Source organism: Erinaceus europaeus, chromosome 1, assembly GCF_950295315.1.
Source record: "Erinaceus europaeus chromosome 1, mEriEur2.1, whole genome shotgun sequence".
In the NCBI taxonomy this organism is placed as follows: Eukaryota; Metazoa; Chordata; class Mammalia; order Eulipotyphla; family Erinaceidae; genus Erinaceus; species Erinaceus europaeus.
This window is the reverse complement of record NC_080162.1, coordinates 108,709,013-108,729,052: the sequence shown is the minus strand read 5'-3', so window position 1 is coordinate 108,729,052 and position 20,040 is coordinate 108,709,013. Positions and strand designations below refer to the sequence as shown.

Below are 20,040 nucleotides of genomic sequence, written 5' to 3'. Positions count from 1 at the left end.
CTGTAAATTTGTATACATAGTAATGATGACATCTATATACACACACACACACCAAGGTCACTGTATTCCATCCTTGTGTAATTTGCTTTTGATGTATGGAAGCTGTTTTGTTTCATGTAGTCTCTTTTATTTACTCTTGTTTTCATTGTCCATGCCCAGGGAGTTGAATATCCAAATACATCTTTGATGTGGAGGTTCTGCAATCACTATTCCTTACTCAACATTACAATTCATGTCCCACTTGGACATTGTTGCTTGGGGCACATGACAAAGCAGTGCACTATCCACGTGAGCTATTTTGTTGACGCTGAAGAGAATTGACATTTTTAAACAGGAAGTAGTACAAAGGCCTGAGTTAGAAAAGATAGGAAAGGAGTACTTGTGATTTGAGGAACTGAGAGATAAGTAGCTTGTGGTGTCTTACAGCTTGTAGAGTGGTGTGGAATGAAGTTGGCCAGATGGCGTTGTCATCGCAGGCTTTGATAGAGAGCACTGTGGTCTATTTTATATTAAGACCACTTTCACATTCAGAGAAGGGTGCTGGATAAGAGAGAAATATGAAAGAGAGAGAGAGAGAGAAACATGAATAGCCGTGAAGAAAATTTTTTTAGTTTTAAAAGATATTTATTCATTCCCTTTTGTTGCCCTTGTTGTATTGTTGTAGTTATTATTGTTGTTATCGATGTTGTTGTTGTTGGATAGGACAGAGAGAAATGGAGATAGGAGGAGAGAAAGATAGACACCTGCAGACCTGCTTCACCTCTTGAGAAGCAACTCCCCTGCAGGTGGGGAGCTGGGGGCTCGAACCAGGATCCTTCCGCCGGTCCTTGTGCTTCACGCCACATGCACTTAACCCACTGTGCTACCACCCGACTCCTGAGGAAAATTATTTGAACCCAAAGTAGAAATGACGGTGAAGAGGGTGACAGTAAAGATGGAGAGAATTCAAAATGTATTTCGAAGATTGAAGTAGTAGGACTTGCATGAATTAACATGGGGAGTGAGGGAAAGAAGAACTAAGAATGATTCCACAGGTTCGCAGAAAGCTCATCCTGTAGAGCAGGTGTAGTGTCACACACCCTTTGTTCAAGGTCCTGGGTTTGAGCTCAGGCATGACCTGGAAGCCCATGGGTGGTGTCCCTCCTCCTCCCTTGCCTTCTTTCCACCCCTTCCTTTCTCTAAAATATTGTCAGAAAAGGCTATCCCTTGGAAGTCCACTCAGCAGTAATATCGTGTATGTCTGAGCCCTGGTGCCAGATGAAAAGAAAAAAGTTGATTTTTGATTTCTGCATTGTGTTACTGTAAAGTGCAGCCATACACGAAGATGGGGGAGCCAAGGGGAGTGGCATTTATTCTCTGCCCATGGAGAGAGGTGCATTTTAGAGCCAGAGAATAATGAATAGTTTGTATTATTTTGGGGTGCTGAATGGGACAATGTTACATACATGTTGATAGGTACACTCTCAGTCAACTAGCAGTGAATCTTGATATTCTCAAACCTCCTCCAGTGTATTTCCAAATCTTAAGTAAAATCTGCCTATTCTTTTTTTTAATTTAATTTTTTATTTATAAAAAGGAAACATTGACTAAACTATAGGATAAGAGGGGTACAACTTCACACAATTCCCACCACCAGAACTATGTATCCCATCCCCTCCCCTGATAGCTTTCCTATTCTTTAACCCTCTGGGATTATGGACTCAAGGTCATTGTGGGATGCAGAAGGTAGAATGTCTGGCTCCTGTAAATTGCTTCCCCGCCGAACATGGGTGTTGACAGGTTGATCCATACTCCCAGCCTGTCTCTCTCTTTCCCTATTGGGGAAGGGCTCTGGGGAAGCGGTGCTCCAGGACACATTGGTGGGGTTGACTATCCAGGGAAGTCTGGTTGGCATCATGGCAGTATCTGGAGCCTGGTGGTTGAAAATAGAGTTAACATACAAAGCCAAACAAATTGTTGAACAATCATGAACCTAGAGGCTGGAATAGTGTAGATGAAGAGTTGGGGGGCCCTCCATTTTGTAGATAGTTAGTAGGCATATTTTAGTTATATTCCAAAGGACCTGTGATTATATTAGTGGTTTTTTTTTGTTTGTTTGTTTTGTTTTGTTGCCTGAGCCTGAAATCTGATATGCAGGTAGATCCTAATTATTGTCTGTGGAGGTGATGTCATGGCTGGCAGAAGGACCAGAAAGCTGGATCAGGGAAGAGAGTAGTTCCCAAATATGGGAAAGGTATATAAATATTGTTGACTATAAACCTCATCAATTTGATCTGATCTGGGACCTATATTCAGTTTAGGAGCCTATGTGACCTCTGCATCCCTGTATATCTGAACTCACATTCTGTGGTCATAACTAGGAGAATTCCAAGCTGCCCCAATATCAGGACCCATCTTCCTCAGTTGTAGCATAGAGTATATTGTCCAGCCTCCCTTCAGGGGATGGAACATTTTCTACTGTTGATCCAAGTTGAGGGCAAGGTCCTGTGGGGGCCCATAAAGGGGTCTATTTTATTGTTCCTGATAGAGATGACTGTAACAATGGAGAGAGGAATTTATTTGAGGTCTAGGCCCATCATGTCTGTTTGGGAATCTCAGGACTCCCCGACTAGGGCCCCAGCTGATGGGGTGGCCTGATAGTGACTAAACAGTCATTGTTAAAGTATGCCAGTTTCTTGCCTTTATTCAGCCTTTGTAGTCCTTGCTTTGATGAGGTTAGCTTTGGAGTGAGTGAGAGAACTGTAATAGGAAGTAGGTGAGGAGGGTATCTAAGTAGACACTATTTCATTATGAACTTTTTACTGATTCACTACAGACTATTGTGTATTTTTGCTTTCAGGTATATATTTTGCCCTATATGGATACATATGAACATATACTCTTTTTTTAAATTTCTATTTATTGGATAAGGACAGCCAGAAATCAAGAGGGAAGGGGGTGATAGAGAGGGAGAGAGACAGAGACACCTGCAGTACTGCTTCACCACTTGCAAAACCTTCTCCCTGCAGGTGGGGACAAGGGGCTCGAACCTGTGTCCTTGCCTGATGTCTCTGGACACAGTCTGATGTGAAGCATGCTGAGGTAGTACTCCTTGCATTGATTAGGTTGGGATTGGCAGATGGAATATCATTTGGTATGACTTGAGAGTAGCATGCAGGAAAGTGAGCCCCACCCTAGAGTTTCCAGGACTGGAGGAAATATAGGCTCTATAGAGGAAGTGGGAGGATCCTGCTGTCTTAGGGTTTAAGAAGGCAATAGATAGTTAATATAATCACATTATTTGGCAGTTGGGTTAACTTTGAAATATTCCTTTGTTGGGATTTTCTGTATCATACACAACATCACCATAATTTATGTCCTTTGACATTATTTGCATATAGCTGTGCCACCGGTTGCTTCTGTTCTCCCTGGTCTAAGCTTTTAAGAGAGTCAACATATCAAAGACTCAGCCTATGTGTTAAAAAGACTCAGTCTGTGCTTTAAAAAGTTTGAGACATTCAATCAGTTTTTCCCCTCTCATATTACTCAGTGATTTGTATGACTGCAAATTGATAGGAGTGTACATAAACACCATTCCCACCACCAAAAGACCGTGTCTTCCCCCCCCCCCCCCCCCCCCCCCCCCCGTGAAGCTGAACATCCACCCTCACCCTCAACCCAGGGTTTTTACTTTGGTGCCCTATTCCAAATTCAGTCAAATCGTGCTTTGAGTTTCCCTTTCTGTTATTCTTTCTCAACTTCTGTTTATAAGTGGGATCATCCCATACTTATCTTTATCTTTCTGACTTAGCTCACTTAACATAATTGTTGCTATCTCCATCCAAGATGGGTCAGAGAAGGTGGGTTCATTGTTCTTAATAGCTGCGTAGTATTCCATTGTGTATATATACCACAACTTTCTCAGCCACTCATCTGTTGTTGGGCACCTGGGTTGCTTACAGGTTTTAGCTATTACAAATTGTGCTGCTATGAACATGTGTGTACACATAAATCTGCCTATTCTTAATTACTGCCTCAGTAAAATAACAAATAATATGAAATGAATGTGAGATGAAAATAATCATTCTCCTTCCTTTAACTAAACTCATTGATCTTTATTTGGATAAATTACTTCTGAATTTTTCTTCCCATCTCCTATGTAGTGAAAAATATTATTTTTTTGGGGGGGCGACTCTAGGTGTGTTTTATTTATTATTATTTTCTTTGCTTTTGATTGACTTTCACCCCTCTATTGTGACTGCTTTCAAATAGAAACAACAACAGAAAGAGAGGGAAAGACACTGCAGCACAGGAACTTCCTCCTTATGGGAGGACTGGCCACACACATGGCAAAGCAGGCACCCCTCAGGTGAGCTATCTTGCCTGCCATTGGATGTGCTTTAAATCAGATTCCATCACAGCACTTTGATCTGTAGAGTTTGCTATAGAATGATTTAAACAAACTGACTGATTTTAATGTTTATTTTTATTTTATTTAGGATAAATGCAGAAATTGAAAGGGGTCAGGGAGATAGAGGAGAAAGAGAGACACAACTTTCACCACTCAGGATGCTTCCCTCCTGTAGGTGGGGGTGAGGGGCTTGACCTAGATTCTTGTGCCACCACCCAGCCCCACAAATCAACTGATTTTAATAGACCAGATATTTGAGTTGAAAATACAAAAATGGGGCTGAGTGGTGGAGCAGTGGGTTAGGCGCACATTGAGAAAAGCGCAAGGACCAGCATAAGGATCTTGGTTTGAACCCCCGTCTCCCCAGCTGCAGGGGGGTCGCTTCACAGGTGGTGAAACAGGTCTGCAGGTGTCTGTCTCTGTCTCCCCCTCTCTGTTTTCCCCTTCTCTCTCCTATCAATTTTTCTCTGTCCTATCAATAACAATGACAGCAATAATAACAAGGATAAACAACAAGGGCAACAAAAGGGGAAAAAAAAGCATGAGCAGTGGATTCCTAGTGCAGGCACCAAGTCCCAGCAATAACCCTGGAGGCAAAAAAAAAAAAAAAAAAAAAAAAGAAAAAGGAAAGAAAGAAAGAAAAGAAAATATAAAAACAAATGAACTAAGAATGTGTTAGGTCTCTGTGTGTCCAGTTTTGATTTCTGTGAGGGGTATATGAAATAGGACTTATTTTATTTTATGAAGTTTATAAATTATCTTGGTAGGTAAAACAAAACGTGTAATGATTTGACCATAAAAGTTTATAATGAAGGAGGAGTTGAGTGCATTTAACTGGAGGCTCAAAGAGACTGGATTAAAGACGTTGCATGTCCCCAGAAGGTATAGAATTAGAAAGGAAGTTTCTCCAGTGTTAGGAGATGGAAATGGGAGTGTTAATGGAGAAGCCTGGTAAAAGCAAATAGTTGAGCATAAAAATAAATATCTATGTGGGGAGATGGGGATTATATATTGGGAGCTATATATACAGCGATCACAGTTTCAGAGTATAAAATTCAGATTCACCTCAATCAAGAATGACTTCTATATTTTAGTTTTGATACTCCATCATAATTGTGTGCCAGGGGGATCAGCTTGCCTGAATGTCTAATGATTCTCATGTCCACTAGCATTTTGAACTTTTCTAGATCTGTGTTTAGTTATATTGGCATATTAATGCTTCATGTTCCTTTTTTGTTTTTAAACTTCAGTATCACTTTGTTAAGGGAATGTTGATTTATGGAACTGTTGTTGCCATGAGCATATTTGTCCTTATTTCCCCAGAGGTGAGTCCATCTCATCCACCACATCATCATCCTATCTCACCTTAGGGCATTAGATTCCCAACCTCCCCTGAATGATCTTTCTTTCCTTTTGTGAGTCCCCAGATCTGCCATAGACTGTCTTGTTGTTTCTTAATAGCAGTGCAGTACTTCATGCGAATCTGTTACAACTGCTTTAGCTGCACAGCTGTTGTTGGCACTTGCGTAGTTTCCAAATTTTGAATAGTACCTATTTTGTTTTGGTTTCTTCTTGACTGTTAGTGTCAGTAATCATCATTTTAAAAAATTTTAATTTATTATTTATTTATTCCCTCTAGTTGCCCTTGTTTTTTTTTAGTATGTATTTTATTGATTTATTATTGTATAGAGACAGCCAGAAATTGAGAGGGGAAGAGGAGCTAGAGAGGGAGAGAGACAGAGAGACACCTGCAGCCCTGCAGGTGTGAAGCCTCCCCACCTGCTTGAACCCAGGTCCTTGCGCACTGTAATGTGTGTGCTTAACCAGGTGCGCCACCGCCTGGCCCCAGTAATCATCATTTTTGACTAGTGTGTCAGGTTTACTGTTTTAAGTTTGTTCAGGAAAAACTCAGTTTACCTTTGAGGTCTATTTATGAATTTCAGTTTTTAAAATCAGTTATTAAGGAGAGAAAGAGAGGACTAGAGGCATTACTCTGATATATGTAATACTTGGGGCATCAAATTTGAGACCTGAAGCCCAGTGCTTTTCTTCCTATATACTTTCCAGGCTGGAGCATTTAAATATTTTTATGATAATTGTGCCACTAAATACAGTAATAAATAATAAATACAGTGGTCTAGAGGCAAGTACATTGCTATTCTCATTCATTATATTCAAATGTGAGCTGTGAGCCTTTGCTATCATAAGTGTGCCAGTATTGAGGCCATAGTGATCCAGAGTATTTTTAAGTATTTTTAAGAAGCACTGACCTAAGGATAATAAATAATCACTATAAAATTTTATTTTTAACTTCCTTATTGGGGGATTAATGGTTTACATTTGGCAGTAAAATACAGTAGTTTGTACATGCATAACATTTCCCAGTTTTCCACATAACAATACAACCCCCACTAGGTCTTCCTCTGCCATCATGTTGCAGAACCTGGACACCCCCACCCCACCCCCAGAGTCCTTTCCTTTGGTGCAGTACACCAAATCCTGTTCAAGTTCTGCTTTGTGTTTTCCCTTCAGATCTTGTTTTTCAACTTCTGCCTATGAGTGAGATCATCCCATATTCATTCTCTTTCTGACTTACCTCACTTAACAGGATCCTTCAAACTCCGTCGAAGATGGGGTGAAAAGATGAAATCACCGTTTTAAATAACTGAATAGTATTCCATTGTGTACACAGATCACAGCTTACTCAGCCACTTATCTGTTGTTGGGCATCTGGGTTGCTTCCAGGTTTTGGCTATTACAACTTGTACTGCTATGAACATAGGTGTACACAGATCTTTTTGGATGGGTATGTTTGATTCCTTAGGATATATCCCCAGGAGAGGAATTGCTGGGTCATAGGATAGGTCTACTTCTCTTCTGAGAGTTCTCCAGACTGCTGTCCACTTTAGTTGGACCAATTTATATTCCCACCAGCAGTGCAGGAGAGTTCCTTTGTCCCCACAACCTCTTTAGCATTTGTTGCTATTACCTTTTCTGATGTATGACATTCTCACAGGAGTGAAGTGGTATCTCACTGTTGTCTTTATTTGCCTTTCTCTGACAATCAATGACTTGGAGCATTTTTTCATATGTTTGTTGACCTTTTGAATCTCTTGTACAGTGAATATTCTGCTCATACTCTCCCGATTTTTGGATTGGGGTCATTTGTTTTCTTGTTGATTTTGGTGCAAAGTTTTTTTTGTGTGTATTTCATACTCTCCTGATTTTTGGATTGGGGTCATTTGTTTTCTTGTTGATTTTGGTGCAAAGTTCTTTTGTGTATATTAATCTTGACTTTTTACTGTAAGCTTGTATAGTAAATGCATCTTTCTAAGCATTCTGTATCAATATTCAAATAATTTAATCCTAGTATGTCTGCTCTTTGTTGTTGTTTTTTCCTTATTTAATATATCTTGGATATCTTTCTATTAATACATGTATACTTATAATACTGTTTTAAAATATTTCATTGAATAGGATATCATTGTTTATTGGTACTTGTTTACTTATTTTTTAGTTTATTGATAATTTATTTTTCTTGAGGAAATGTGCAAGACTATTATCATCACAGGGATAGTTTGACATCCCCCAAATCTGTGCCAGCACACTGTGCCCACCACCAGAGTGCCATCTCCCGGCACTGTAGGCCACTGGAACTCTAGCCCCTTTTAACACATCACCGCCTTCCCTGTAGAATATTTAACTAGTGGTACTGAAATTGCTGTAGGTTTGTTAAGTTTCAACCTGTATTCCCCCTTGCTTTGTTTCTTAAATCCTGGTTAAGAGTGAGGCCATCCTCACAGGACAGCAACATACCTGGGTGTTCCAGGGCTCACACTAGGGTCCTGCTTGTAGCAAGGCAGGGACTTTACCTGGCAAGCTGTTCTCTAACCTTCCTTTTCCTGAGTGAACTTTGATTTTGCTGAAGGTGCCCCCCTCCCTCCCAGAAGGAGTGCATATGTGATTTATTTATTTTCAGAATGTTGGCATATCTGATACTGTTTTTCTCGGATATGTGAGAACTTTTCTGCATGTATAATCAATTGTGGTTAATTCTTTTTCCACCAGATCTCTATAAATCTGTATTATCTTGTAGCATTTAATATTAATATGTGGTTTAAGTTGATGTTGCTAATGAAAAATTGAGTATATTTTAGGTAATACTGTTACATTTTTGAGGAACTAGTCCTACCTTTTAGTTTCATTTTTACTTTTTTTTTTAATTATCTTTATTTATTGGATAGAGACAGCCAGAAATTGAGAGGGAAGGAGGAGAGAGAGGGGGGAAGAAAGAGAGAGAGAGAGAGAGAGACCGAGACACCTGCAGCCCTGCTTCACCACTTGTGAAGATTTCCTCCTGCAGGTGGGGGACTGGAGGCTTGAACCCGGATCCTTGCGTACTGTAATGTGTGTGCTTAACCAGGTGCACCTGGCTCTATTTTGCTTTTGTTTTTTAAGGGGGACTCATGCATGTGTGATTTCACCGCTCTGGGTTACTTTTCCATTCATAGAGAGAGGGCTCGGTACTGTTCCAGTGAAGCTTCCTCTTTTGCTATAGCACATCCCATGTGGTGCCAGGGCTTGAACCACCATTTTACTTTTTAAACATTTCACTGGGGTAAGTTGTAGATACTCAGTTTTACAAATTGTCCTTCCACTGACAGTCTTGCATAGTTTATGGGGAACCTCTGATTTTTAAGAATTTAGTTCTTGAAATAAAAAGCTCACTGACATTCTTTTTTTGTTTGTCTTCAAAGTAACTTCAGTGCCATCTGCGTTGTTTTTTTTTATGACAGAAGGACCTTTTCTTCCCCACAGTATCTTATCTTGGCTCTCACTGAAACTGCCAAATGTTGTCTTGAATTTTGTTTTTAAAAATTTTTTATATTTATTTATTTATTTTCCCTTTTGTTGCCCTTGTTTTTGTCTTGAATTTTTGTTAATGCTTTCTGAATTTTCCTGCAGTAATTTTTAGGGAAGGACAAGAGGTTTCTTTGCATGTTCAGATTATTACCATCATTATTATTTTACCAGAGCACTGGTCAGTTCTGGCTTATAGTGGTGCGGGGGATTGAACCTGGGACTTTGGAGCTTCAGGCTTGAGAGTCTCTTTGTATAACCATTATGCTGTCTACCCCTGCTCTTCAGATTTTTTTCTATTTAATTTTTCTTAGTGATTTAATATTTATTTACACCTTTTTCTTTTTAAAACTACTGTATCCACTGATGTTTTTGCATTAGTAGTTGAGATGAATTCTTAGAAAAATAATACCAAGGTTTTTCTTATCTTTTTAGTTTAGAGGAGGGTCAGCTGAGAACTAATCTAATTTTTTTCCAATAACTTAGAGGTCCTTTACATATGTGGAGAAAGGGCACAATCCTTTAGCAGAAGAAGGTAATGATGTATGTATAGGAATATTTATCTTTGCTCATAAATAATTTCATCTTTGTATCTTTCCTGACAGCTGGTGCTAGCAACTTCCAACTCTGTCTGGACTCTGGATTCAACTAAAAACTCTGAATTTAGTCTCTCTATCCTCATATCTCAACCCAAGTCTGCTGTCATCCCAGTGGGCTCCACATGGTCTCTAAAATCCTCCTTTTCTTCCAAGGTGTGTATAGGCATGGGAGTGGGCAGTATTTTTTTACTCACTTTATTACTTAGGGCATAATAAGTATTTGTTAAGTTTTAGTTGAATGATTGTCTCCAGGTGGACTTCCTCTCTAGAAGTAATGCTTGGCAGTGGGTCATCATTTATTTTCACTCTTCTTTCAGGATCTTTTCTTCACCATTTCGTTTTATTGGGGTAAATGTTAGGGGAAGATGACCAGAGGGCTCTGAACTCCCAATTCCATCAGGACCAGGAGAGAAGAGGAGAATAAACATAAAAAAAGGACATTTGGAAATAGTAGGTGTGACTTAGGAAGACAAGGCAGAACCATAGAAAAAATAGCAAGTATATGTATGTATAGATAGATGGTTATAGAAATAATAGTCAACCATATCTGTGACCTTAGGAGAATTAAGGCAGTTTTCAATGGAGGGAATGGAGACACAACTCTGGTGGCCTCTTAGATTTTTAACTTATTCATATACATCTTTAAGGCCACAGACTAGAAGCTGAGCAGTGGCACACAGTGTCACATGTTCACCTGGGTTTAAGCCCCATCCCCACCAATGGGGGGTAGAGAGGGAGGGTAGCTTCATGAAAGCTGGGGGGGGGGGTGGAATCAGTGCTGCAGGAGTATCTCTCCCTTTCAATCCCCCAATGTGCCCCCCTCCCCATTTTTCTCAGTTTCTGTGTGCCTCTATTAAGAAAAGAAAAGGAAAAAATGGTCACCGGGAGATGTGTATTCAGTGCAGACACTGAGCTCCAGCAATAATTCCGGTGGCAGAAAATGATTCTTCTGTAATGCAGATTGATATTTTCACTTCTGGGCCTTTGGTGCTTAGATTCCAACCTCAACAATATACTGTCACCTTTTATTTACTTTTTTGTTTATTCTTCTGTAATTTGAATCATGTCTCATATGCATTAGTAGTGTAATATATCTTTCCTCCTATAATGTCCATAACTCTAGAAATGAGTATATAAGAGAGAAAGTCATTTTTAAAATTTTATAAATGAAGAAAGAGAAATTGAAGCTTCTGGAGTAATATGGCCAATACGTATTTGAACTAAAGAAGGCATATAGTAATGGGTCCATTCTAGTCTGCCAAGGGCTTTCCTGCTGAGTCTTGGGGTCAAAAATCACATAACCAAAGTGGAAGGGAACCAGAAAGATGGTAGATTTTAAAAGTACCTTATGGAAATGTACTATTTCTTTGCATTTATTTTTTATTGTTCTTCTTTTTAACTGTTTAGTAATGGTAACTGGAGAAGCAATGCCTTTTTTTATAGTTATATGTGTGAAACTTTTATTTTAAGCTGTAGTTACACCTGAGCTGCTAAGGAACTAGAAACGCTCGATAGAAGTCTTGAAATTCTGCTATAGATCAGCTAAGTAAGTGAGAAAGGCAATGGGCTATGTATGAAATTTGAACCACATATGTGTAATTGGAACTTCAGTTTTCAGGAATTTCTTGTTAAGATTTTTATTTTTTATTTTTATTTTTACCAGAGCACTGCTCAGCTCTGGCTTATGTGGTATGGGGGATTGAACCTGGGACTATGGAGCCTCAGGTATGAAAAGAAAGTCTCTTTGCATAACCATTACACAGATCTACCCCCACCCCTTATTAAAATTTTTAAAATCACACTTAGAACTATGATTTCAAGTTAACTTAAAAATGCTTGCATATAAGGGAGCTTATACAATTGTGGTTTTTCTTAGATGAAGAAATTAAGGTACAGAGACATTGATGTTTGCCTTGGGTCACAGAGCAGATTTGGAACTAAAGCTTCTATTTCCTGACTTCAAGATTAGTGTTATTTCCGCTGCAAATTATTACTTCTTGGTAAGCTGTTCTTAAAGTACTTAACAGTTAACTATATGATTTTCTATCGTTCATTTATGTTTGATCATAATTCCTTATTGTGTCAGATGAGCTTGAAAATATGGAAGTAAAAAAAAAAAGAAAATATGGAAGTGTCTGATGCTTTTGTAATGAAATTTTTAATTCTTTGTTTTATTTTAGGTGAGTTAATGTTTGAAAAACCTTAGTTTTTTGAAGATGTCCAGTATTGCTTCCTGTCTAAATTACAAGTAATTCAGGAGTTTTTCAGTAGAAAAGCAAATTGGATATTTTTGTTAAATCATGCCATCTGAAGAGAAACAGTTACTTGTTGCTGAAAAACAAACTACTTTGAAAAAAGATCATGATGTGAAAAATGAGATAGTTGATACTATCAAAGCAGTACTTAAACCAGACACTTGGGAAAATAGTTTTCATTATAAACTAAAACGTTTGAAGATTGATCTACCGAAGATAAATATTCCAAACAAAGTCTTGTTAAAACGTGATGTTGACAAATACAGAAAATTATTTCGTCATAAGACACAGACTGCAAGAAAATCTATTGGTCTAAGGACTGCAAACTGTGTAGAGCAGTGTGCATTGCTCCATAAATCTGAGGGAGCTGAAGAAGAGAGTTTAAAAATGTCTGCAAAGATCCTCAATTTCAGCTGTTTAAAATGTCAAGATGGCACTCGATATAGCCCAAATGACTTGCAGAAACACTATCAAACGTGGCATCGTGGGGAATTACCTTCATATCCTTGTGAAATGTGCAGTTTTTCAGCAAGTGACTTCCAGGTATTTAAACAGCACAGACGAACCCATAGGAGCACTTTAGTCAAATGTGACATTTGTAACAGTGAGAGTATATTTTCATTATTAGAGTTGACAAAGCATTTTACATCCACACATTGTGTAAATGGTCATTTTCAATGTGAAAAGTGCAAATTCTCTACCCAGGATGTTGGAACATTTGTTCAGCACATTCACAGACATAATGAAGTTCATTATACATGTAGTAAATGCCATCATGTGTGTTTTACCAAAGGAGAGCTTCAGAAGCACCTTTATGTTCATTCTGGCACATTACCCTTCCCTTGTCAATATTGTAACTATAGTGCCACCCGAAGAGAGTACCTTATAAGACATATTATAACTTTGCACAAAGAACATTTATATGCAAAAGAAAAGCTGGAAAAAGATAAATATGAAAAAAGGATGGCAAAGACTACCGCAGGACTTAAGATCATATTAAAAAGGTACAAAATTGGTGCATCAAGGAAGACATTCTGGGAACGAAAGAAAGTCAACAATGGAAGTGACAGAACCATAGAAAAAACACTAACATTGGATAAAGCAGAAGATCAGAGGCACCTTGTCCAAGAACATATAAATGAAGAGAAGGATGAAAGACCACATTGTGAGGATAATGATAAACCTCCTGAGCCTGAGTCAGAAAAGCCAACACTTCTGCCTACGGAGCAATGCACTAGAGCAGAAGAGGGGCCAAACTTTACTTCAGGTTTTCTAAAGACTTCTTTTCAAGGACCTACAGTATTAATGGTGAAAAACAATAGAATAACAGTTCCTGCTAACTACAGTGCTAAGTTTATGGGTTTCAAAATGGTGGATGGAAAGCAACATATTGTAATAAAATTGTTGCCTACCAATAAGCAGAATTTATATTCACCAGACTTACAGTCAGATACTACAAAGGACAGTACTGCTAGTTTGCAGCCTCAGACTTTGGACACCACTGGGTTTTTACCAGGAGTAGCAACTGAGTTAAATGACACAGTTTATATGAAAGCAACTACTCCATTTTCATGTTCCTCTCCTGTCCCTTCAGGAAAAGTAACTTCAGAAAAAGTCATGACTCTGCCATCTCAGAAGAATAATGTGCTTCCGACAGTGGATGATGAAAAAAAGGTTTCGTCTTTGTCAAGGACATTGGAGTTGGTTGCAGCATCAGAGAATTTGACCACAAAAGTTGAAGCAAGAGATAATGTTGACTTATGGGAAAATCCTGTTCCAGAGAGTCACCCGGAGGTATCAGGTACTGCCATGAAAAGTCCAGATAAAGTCAAACCAAATGTGTCCAGCAGTGGAGATATGCACAACTATTGCATTAATTATATTGGCTCTGAGTCACCTGTTGAATGCAGCCAGGGGTCACTACCTTTTCATAATTACTCAAAAGTGAATACTTCCAATAAACGCCGTAGGTTTCCAGGAACGGCAATATGTGAAAATCCTCAAAGAGAAGCTTCTTCAAGCAAGACAGTTGTCCAGCAACCAATAAGTGAATCTGTCTTATCACTAGTGAGGAAGGAAAGCTCAAACCCAGATAGCCTGTTAGCATCTATTAACCTTTTAAATACTAAAGATGGAACTTTGAAAATGCAAGCTGAAGCTGATGAACAGTGTGTTTTAGAAAAAGAACAGAATATTGGTGTACAGAACCTATTTACTAATGAAAATCAAAGTTTTGAAACTGTGACTGGCAAATCTGAATGGGATGCTATTTCTAACGTTGAGTCGCCTATGATGCCTAGAATCACCTCTGTTTTCTCTCTCCAGAGCCAGCAGGCATCAGAATTTTTGCCACCTGAAGTAAACCAGTTACTTCAAGATATATTGAAAACAAAACCAGACTTACACCAGGACTCTAACAACAATCCTGATAATAAAAATCTACCACTGGATTATGACCAGTCATTTCAGAAACTTGAAGAAGGCAAACTAGCTGAATCTTCAAAAGATGTGAAAGTGCAGGGCATCTTCTCACTCCCATCAGGTAGTGTGGGGGTTACTGTGCCGACAAATGAGCTGAATTTAAAGTGTAGTGGAAAAGAAAAACAAACGATTTCTCTGTCACAAGATGTTAGAGAGCCAGAGAAATTACCTAGACTTTCGACTATTGGCACGTTACTGAAGACTCAGTCAGATGCAATCATAACACAGCAGCTTGTGAAAGATAAACTACGAGCCACTACCCAAAATGTTGGCAGTCCCTTGTATATGCAGAATCCACTTGTAAATTCGGAACCAAAAAATGCTCTACTTGTCCATACCCCGAGAGGCATCTTGGTACCACTGCACATTCCTAACAAGTCTGGATTACATGTTGTTTCAGGAAAACCATTGGTCAATACACATAGTGTACCTGCTCTGCTTTTAAACCAGAAGCCTGGAATGATTGTTACATTGAATAATAGAAAACCTGAAGGTATTCCCACTGTCAAAACTGAGAGTGCTCAAGCTTGTGGAACTATAACCAATGAACCTTACAGAACACCTTTCTTTAAGGTAGAACAAAGTAGTAATTGTCTGACACCTGCACTTTGTTCCAGCGTTGGCAGTTGTTTGAACATGAATAGTAGTTCAGAAAATACTTTGCCATTAAAAGGCCCTGACGTTATTAAAACAGCAACAAATTCTGTAGTGGAAACTATTCCTATTTCTAATACGATACCTGAGCAACAGGGCACTAAGTTGACCTTCCTAGATTCAATAAAACAGCAAAATGAGATTTTTCCCAAACCACCTCTTTATACTCTCGTGCCTGATGGCCGACAGACTGTTTATTTCAAGTGTGTAATGCCAAGTAAATCTGAGCTGCTTAAGCCTAAATTAGTAAAAAGCAGTACGAATCATCAAAGTATACAGCCAAAGAAACCCGAAGGAACACCACCAAAAATATTACTGAAGATTTTTAACCCTGTTTTAAATGTGACTGCTGCTAGTAGTCTCTCAGAAAACAACTTGACACCCCCTCTGCAGAAAGACAGTGCACCATCTAGCCAGACTAGAGGAGAGCAGAAAGAGCCAGAGTCTTCTAGAGATGCCTTACCCTTCTTACTAGATGATATGATGCCAGCAAATGAAATTGTGATAACTTCCACTGCAACATGTGCAGACTCTCCTAAAGAGCCAATGTGTCTCACTGATTATTCAGGGACCAGGGTATTAAGGTGTAAGACCAATTGTACAATTGAGAGAAGCTTCAATGGGAAACAGACTTCTAAAAGAAAATTCTCAAGATTAAAATCTCATGTCAGAGCTAAAGATTCTGAAACTGCATTTGTACCTAGAAACAGAAACTATAAACGGAAGTGTAGGGAGAGTTACCAAGAACCTCCACGAAAGATAACGTTACATAGAAAGTGTAAAGAAAAGACTAAACCTGAAGATGCCCACGACTCATTTGAATTTAGCAGACCTAGACTGTCAAAAGATTCAGTTAGAACTTTGCGGCTTTTTCCTTTTAGTTCCAAGCAGCTTGTGAAATGTCCTAGGAGAAACCAACCAGTTGTAGTTTTGAATCATCCTGATGCAGACGCACCAGAAGTAGTAAGCGTAATGAAAACGATTGCTAAGTTTAACGGGCGTGTACTTAAGGTCTCCTTGTCAAAAAGAACTATTCATGCTTTACTGAAACCAGAGTGCTATAGCCCTGCTAAACCACTTGACGATTTTTCTAGGAGGCATAAAACATTTAAACCTATCAGTTCTGTCAAAGAACGATTTGTGCTGAAATTAACGCTCAAAAAGACAAGCAAAAACAACTACCAGATTGTGAAAACTACCTCTGAAAATGTTCCGAAAGCTAAATTTAACTGTTGGTTTTGTGGTAGAGTGTTTGACAATCAGGATGCCTGGGCTGGTCATGGGCAAAGGCATTTAATGGAAGCTACTCGGGATTGGAATGTATTCGGATAAATTTACTGTAACGGCAAGGAAAAGAAAAGTTGGATTACCTTAAAAGAAAACAACGGGTTGGATTACTTTACTGCAGTTTACTTCCATTTAGTACCTGGAATTCCTTCTAAAATCTGTTTATATTTCCATGAGAGGGCAAAAGTTTGTGTGTGGCATTTGACGATACTGTCACTGCACACGGAACTTTTGAAACAGATATCACAGCACAGGTGTACTTTGATTTAATTTCCTATTGTATTCTTGGGAAGTTAGGGCCAAAGGAAAAACTCTAACAGTTTTCTCAGTTTATATCTTTAGGGGCTGTCAGTGAGAGTGATGGCTGATAGCCCCATTCTCTCTCCCATCAGCCTTCTGAATCTTATATTTGACTTCTCAGAAGATAAGAGAGCTCTTTCATCATGAAACTGAGGAGTGTCTTATAATTTAGAGACGTACCAGGAGATCTTGGGTAAAGAACTTTATATCTGCTCAATATAGTTATTATGAATAGCAGTAAGCTTTTGAAAGTCCATTTAACTCACTACAGTTACTATTTGTGATACTTGAAAAGAGCTTTTCATAAAAAATTCTTCCCCCTCAATAAAGTGATACTGCAATTGAAAAAAAAAAAAAAGCTTCCTCACACAATATATTCCATATCAGTAATTAAAATCCTCCCTGAGCATTTTGTTTTCCTAAATGATGATGCCAAACATTGCAGGATCTAGGCAGCACTGAGAAGTCCAGTGAGAGAATCTCAACTCTGGTAATTTCCTTGTACAGAACTATGCTTATTTGATTTGAATTGTCCCCCACAAATCAAATGCCTATTATTATTATTAATTTCTTGGTTGCCATTCCTTTAAGTAGAATGGAATGTTAGAAGCACTTCCAAGGGAAATAGCATTTCTCTAAAACTAAAATTTTCTATAGAAGCAGTATTTTAAATCAAGATTAGCAAAACAAATCTTACGTTTGTCTATTTAATTACCATTCATGTCTGGACATGTCTGTATTGAGATAAACCACTTGTGTTATAAACTTTTCAGTAGGATTGACAACCCAAAGCAGATGATTTACAGATCGTTGGCAGTCGAAAGTGTAAAAGCATTAATAGTGGACTCAGTGGCCGTGCATAAAATTCAGGACAGATCCCTACAGGATATGTCTAACATAGTTTTGTATTTTCATGACAACAACAGAATCATCAATTTAAACTTTTTATCTAGTGAGTTTGGATCAAATTTTGTTGGGAGATTAGATAATGGAGTTCTTGTATTACAAAACTGGTATTTTTTTTTGGTTATAGTTTCTACAGGTGTTATGACATTTTCATTGAATGAAAACTTCAGGGCTTCTTTTCTGTATATAACAAGAAATTTAAACCTGTACATATTTTTGTACCATTCCGTTTGTTATGTAAATTTTGCACAGAAAGGTTTAGACATAAAAATTATTTTCTATTTCATTCTGTGCATGTACTAATAAAACTAGTTCTTAATTTAAAAGGAACAAGAAGACTTTACCCATGTTACTTTGTTGTTTTTTTTCTTCTGATGTAGATTTTTTTTTTTTGGTAAATTAATTTTTCAGGGATTGAACACTATTGTTAGCAAGTGCCTAAAAGATGTGAAACAGTTTACAAATGTCATCTGTAACAGTGGGTCCCAAGTGGGCCTGTTCCCCCTTTTATTTTGAAGAAAGCCATACACAGATGCTACAAGCTGACTTGCTATGCACATACATGTACTGTGCAGTTTGTCTACTTTCTTAGTGAAGTATTTTTTGTATAAAATCTGTCAATTGTATTTCTTAAATTGAGCCTAAGAATGGAGTTGATCAGAAATATACAGTATATATTAATAATGTATATGGTGTTTAAAGAATGGTATGCATTGTTACTTTCTGTAATGTTTTCTTCAATTAAACTTGAGTTTGTGTTATCACGGTGTTTTTTTTCTTTACTGTACTAAAATTTAATGGGGATTTCATTAGATTGAGATTTTTGAATTTCTATTATATTAGTGAACTATGCAAAATAAAGTGTAAGCCAGCCTCCTCTGCCCCCCTCCCCAAATCATAGATGTATCTGTGTTTGAGAAGAGTAGTAACATTTACCATAATTTTGCCATGGTTGTGCTGATAAGGAAAGTTAGAGAAGCTTAGGGGCTGGGTGGTGGTGCACCTGGTTGAGCTCTTACATTACAGTGCACTAGGACCTGGATTTAAGCCCCTGGTCCCCACCTGTGGGGGAGAAGCTTCATAAGTGGTGTAGCAGTGTTGCACATCTCTCTCTTACTCCCCTCCTTCCTCTCTATTCCCCATTCTACCTCCACCTTTCCTCTTGATACCTGTCTCTATCCAAAATAAATATTAAAAAAAAGAGAAGCTTATACTCTTAAGAACCCTAACAATAAAATGCTATGTTATGGATACATCTATTATGTAGCACCATTGCCTCTAGTGAATAGACAAGAGCTAGAAGGAACTGTCTTGCTGTTGCTTCCAGTGCTGTAAAAGTACATTGCAGACTAGCCATCTCAGTTTAAAAGCAACCTAATTTGAGAAGCTGTCATTGTCAGGTCATGGAGATAGTTCAACAGTAGAGTACAGGACTTGCATACCAGAGGACCGGTGTGGTGCTCTGGACTCTTTCCTAAAATAAATAAATGTGGGGCAAAATAGGAAGAGAAACGGACCTTTTTACCTTAAAGGTTTTTCATTCTTTTTCTTTAGAATGTTTATTTGATAGAGACCGAAATTGAGAGGGAAAGAAAAGAGGGAGAAAGACACCTGCAACACTTCTTTGCTGCTTGCAAAGTTTTCCCTTTGCAGGTGGGGGCTGGGGGCCTGAATCTGGTTCCCTGTTTATGATAACGTGTACTCCTGCAGATGCACCACCATCTGGGCTTTTGTTTTTAATTCTTAAAGAAGGATTTATTGTGAAGGAAAGAGTGAGGAGGAGGAGATGAGAGAGGACCAGAGGATTGCCCGGCTCTGTATAAGGTGGTGCTGAGGACTGAACCCACAGCACTTGGAGCTTTGGGCTTGCAGGTGGTGCATTTTGACAGGCTCATCTATTGCTCTGGCCCACATTCAAATTTTAAGAGCCATTTGAAAAAAATTTTTTTGTGAGTGTGTCCCATGTATGTATTTAGTACCTCTTCTGATTTTTTTTTTTTAACTTGGGTGTTTTGAAGGAGGCAGACTTGTCTGGAGTCCCTTCATTGCCAGAACAGAATATTAGAAAAGAGAATCTTCTGCTTTTCAACCCTCCTGACTGAAATAGCTCAAGGTGGCTCTTCTTTCTTTTTCATTTTATTGAAGAGTTAATGATTTACAGTTGTTGAAACAGGTAAAATTTTTCATCTCAATTTCCCCCCTCAACCTAGAGCTGTGGCCACTCAGACCCCAGAGCATCAAAGGTCTTGGGAAGGCACCATATCCACAAGGGTGGCCAGAGCCCCACTGATGGACATCATGGGAGCTC

At 38.5% G+C, this 20,040-nt stretch overlaps 1 protein-coding gene and 1 non-coding gene across 8 annotated transcripts in view; one reads left to right on the top strand and one right to left on the bottom strand.

Moving 5' to 3' along the window:
- The window catches only part of ZNF518A (zinc finger protein 518A), a 60,214-nt gene extending 41,721 nt beyond the window's left edge, over positions 1 to 18,493 (top strand). For 3 of the 7 annotated variants that reach the window (XM_060193029.1, XM_060193026.1, XM_060193035.1), the window contains 2 exons: positions 9,856 to 10,002; positions 12,030 to 18,493. In XM_060193029.1, coding sequence (XP_060049012.1) covers positions 12,150 to 16,571 — 4,422 coding nt within the window. In that variant the 5' untranslated portion in view covers positions 9,856 to 10,002; positions 12,030 to 12,149 and the 3' untranslated portion in view covers positions 16,572 to 18,493. The other 4 variants (XR_009550394.1, XR_009550395.1, XM_007535418.3 and 1 more) reach the window with 4 other exon arrangements.
- A 1,454-nt stretch (positions 18,494 to 19,947) lies between these two features.
- Positions 19,948 to 20,040, bottom strand: LOC132542975 (small nucleolar RNA SNORD88). The gene has a single exon (XR_009553945.1). It is a non-coding gene; the product is annotated as a small nucleolar RNA SNORD88 (small nucleolar RNA).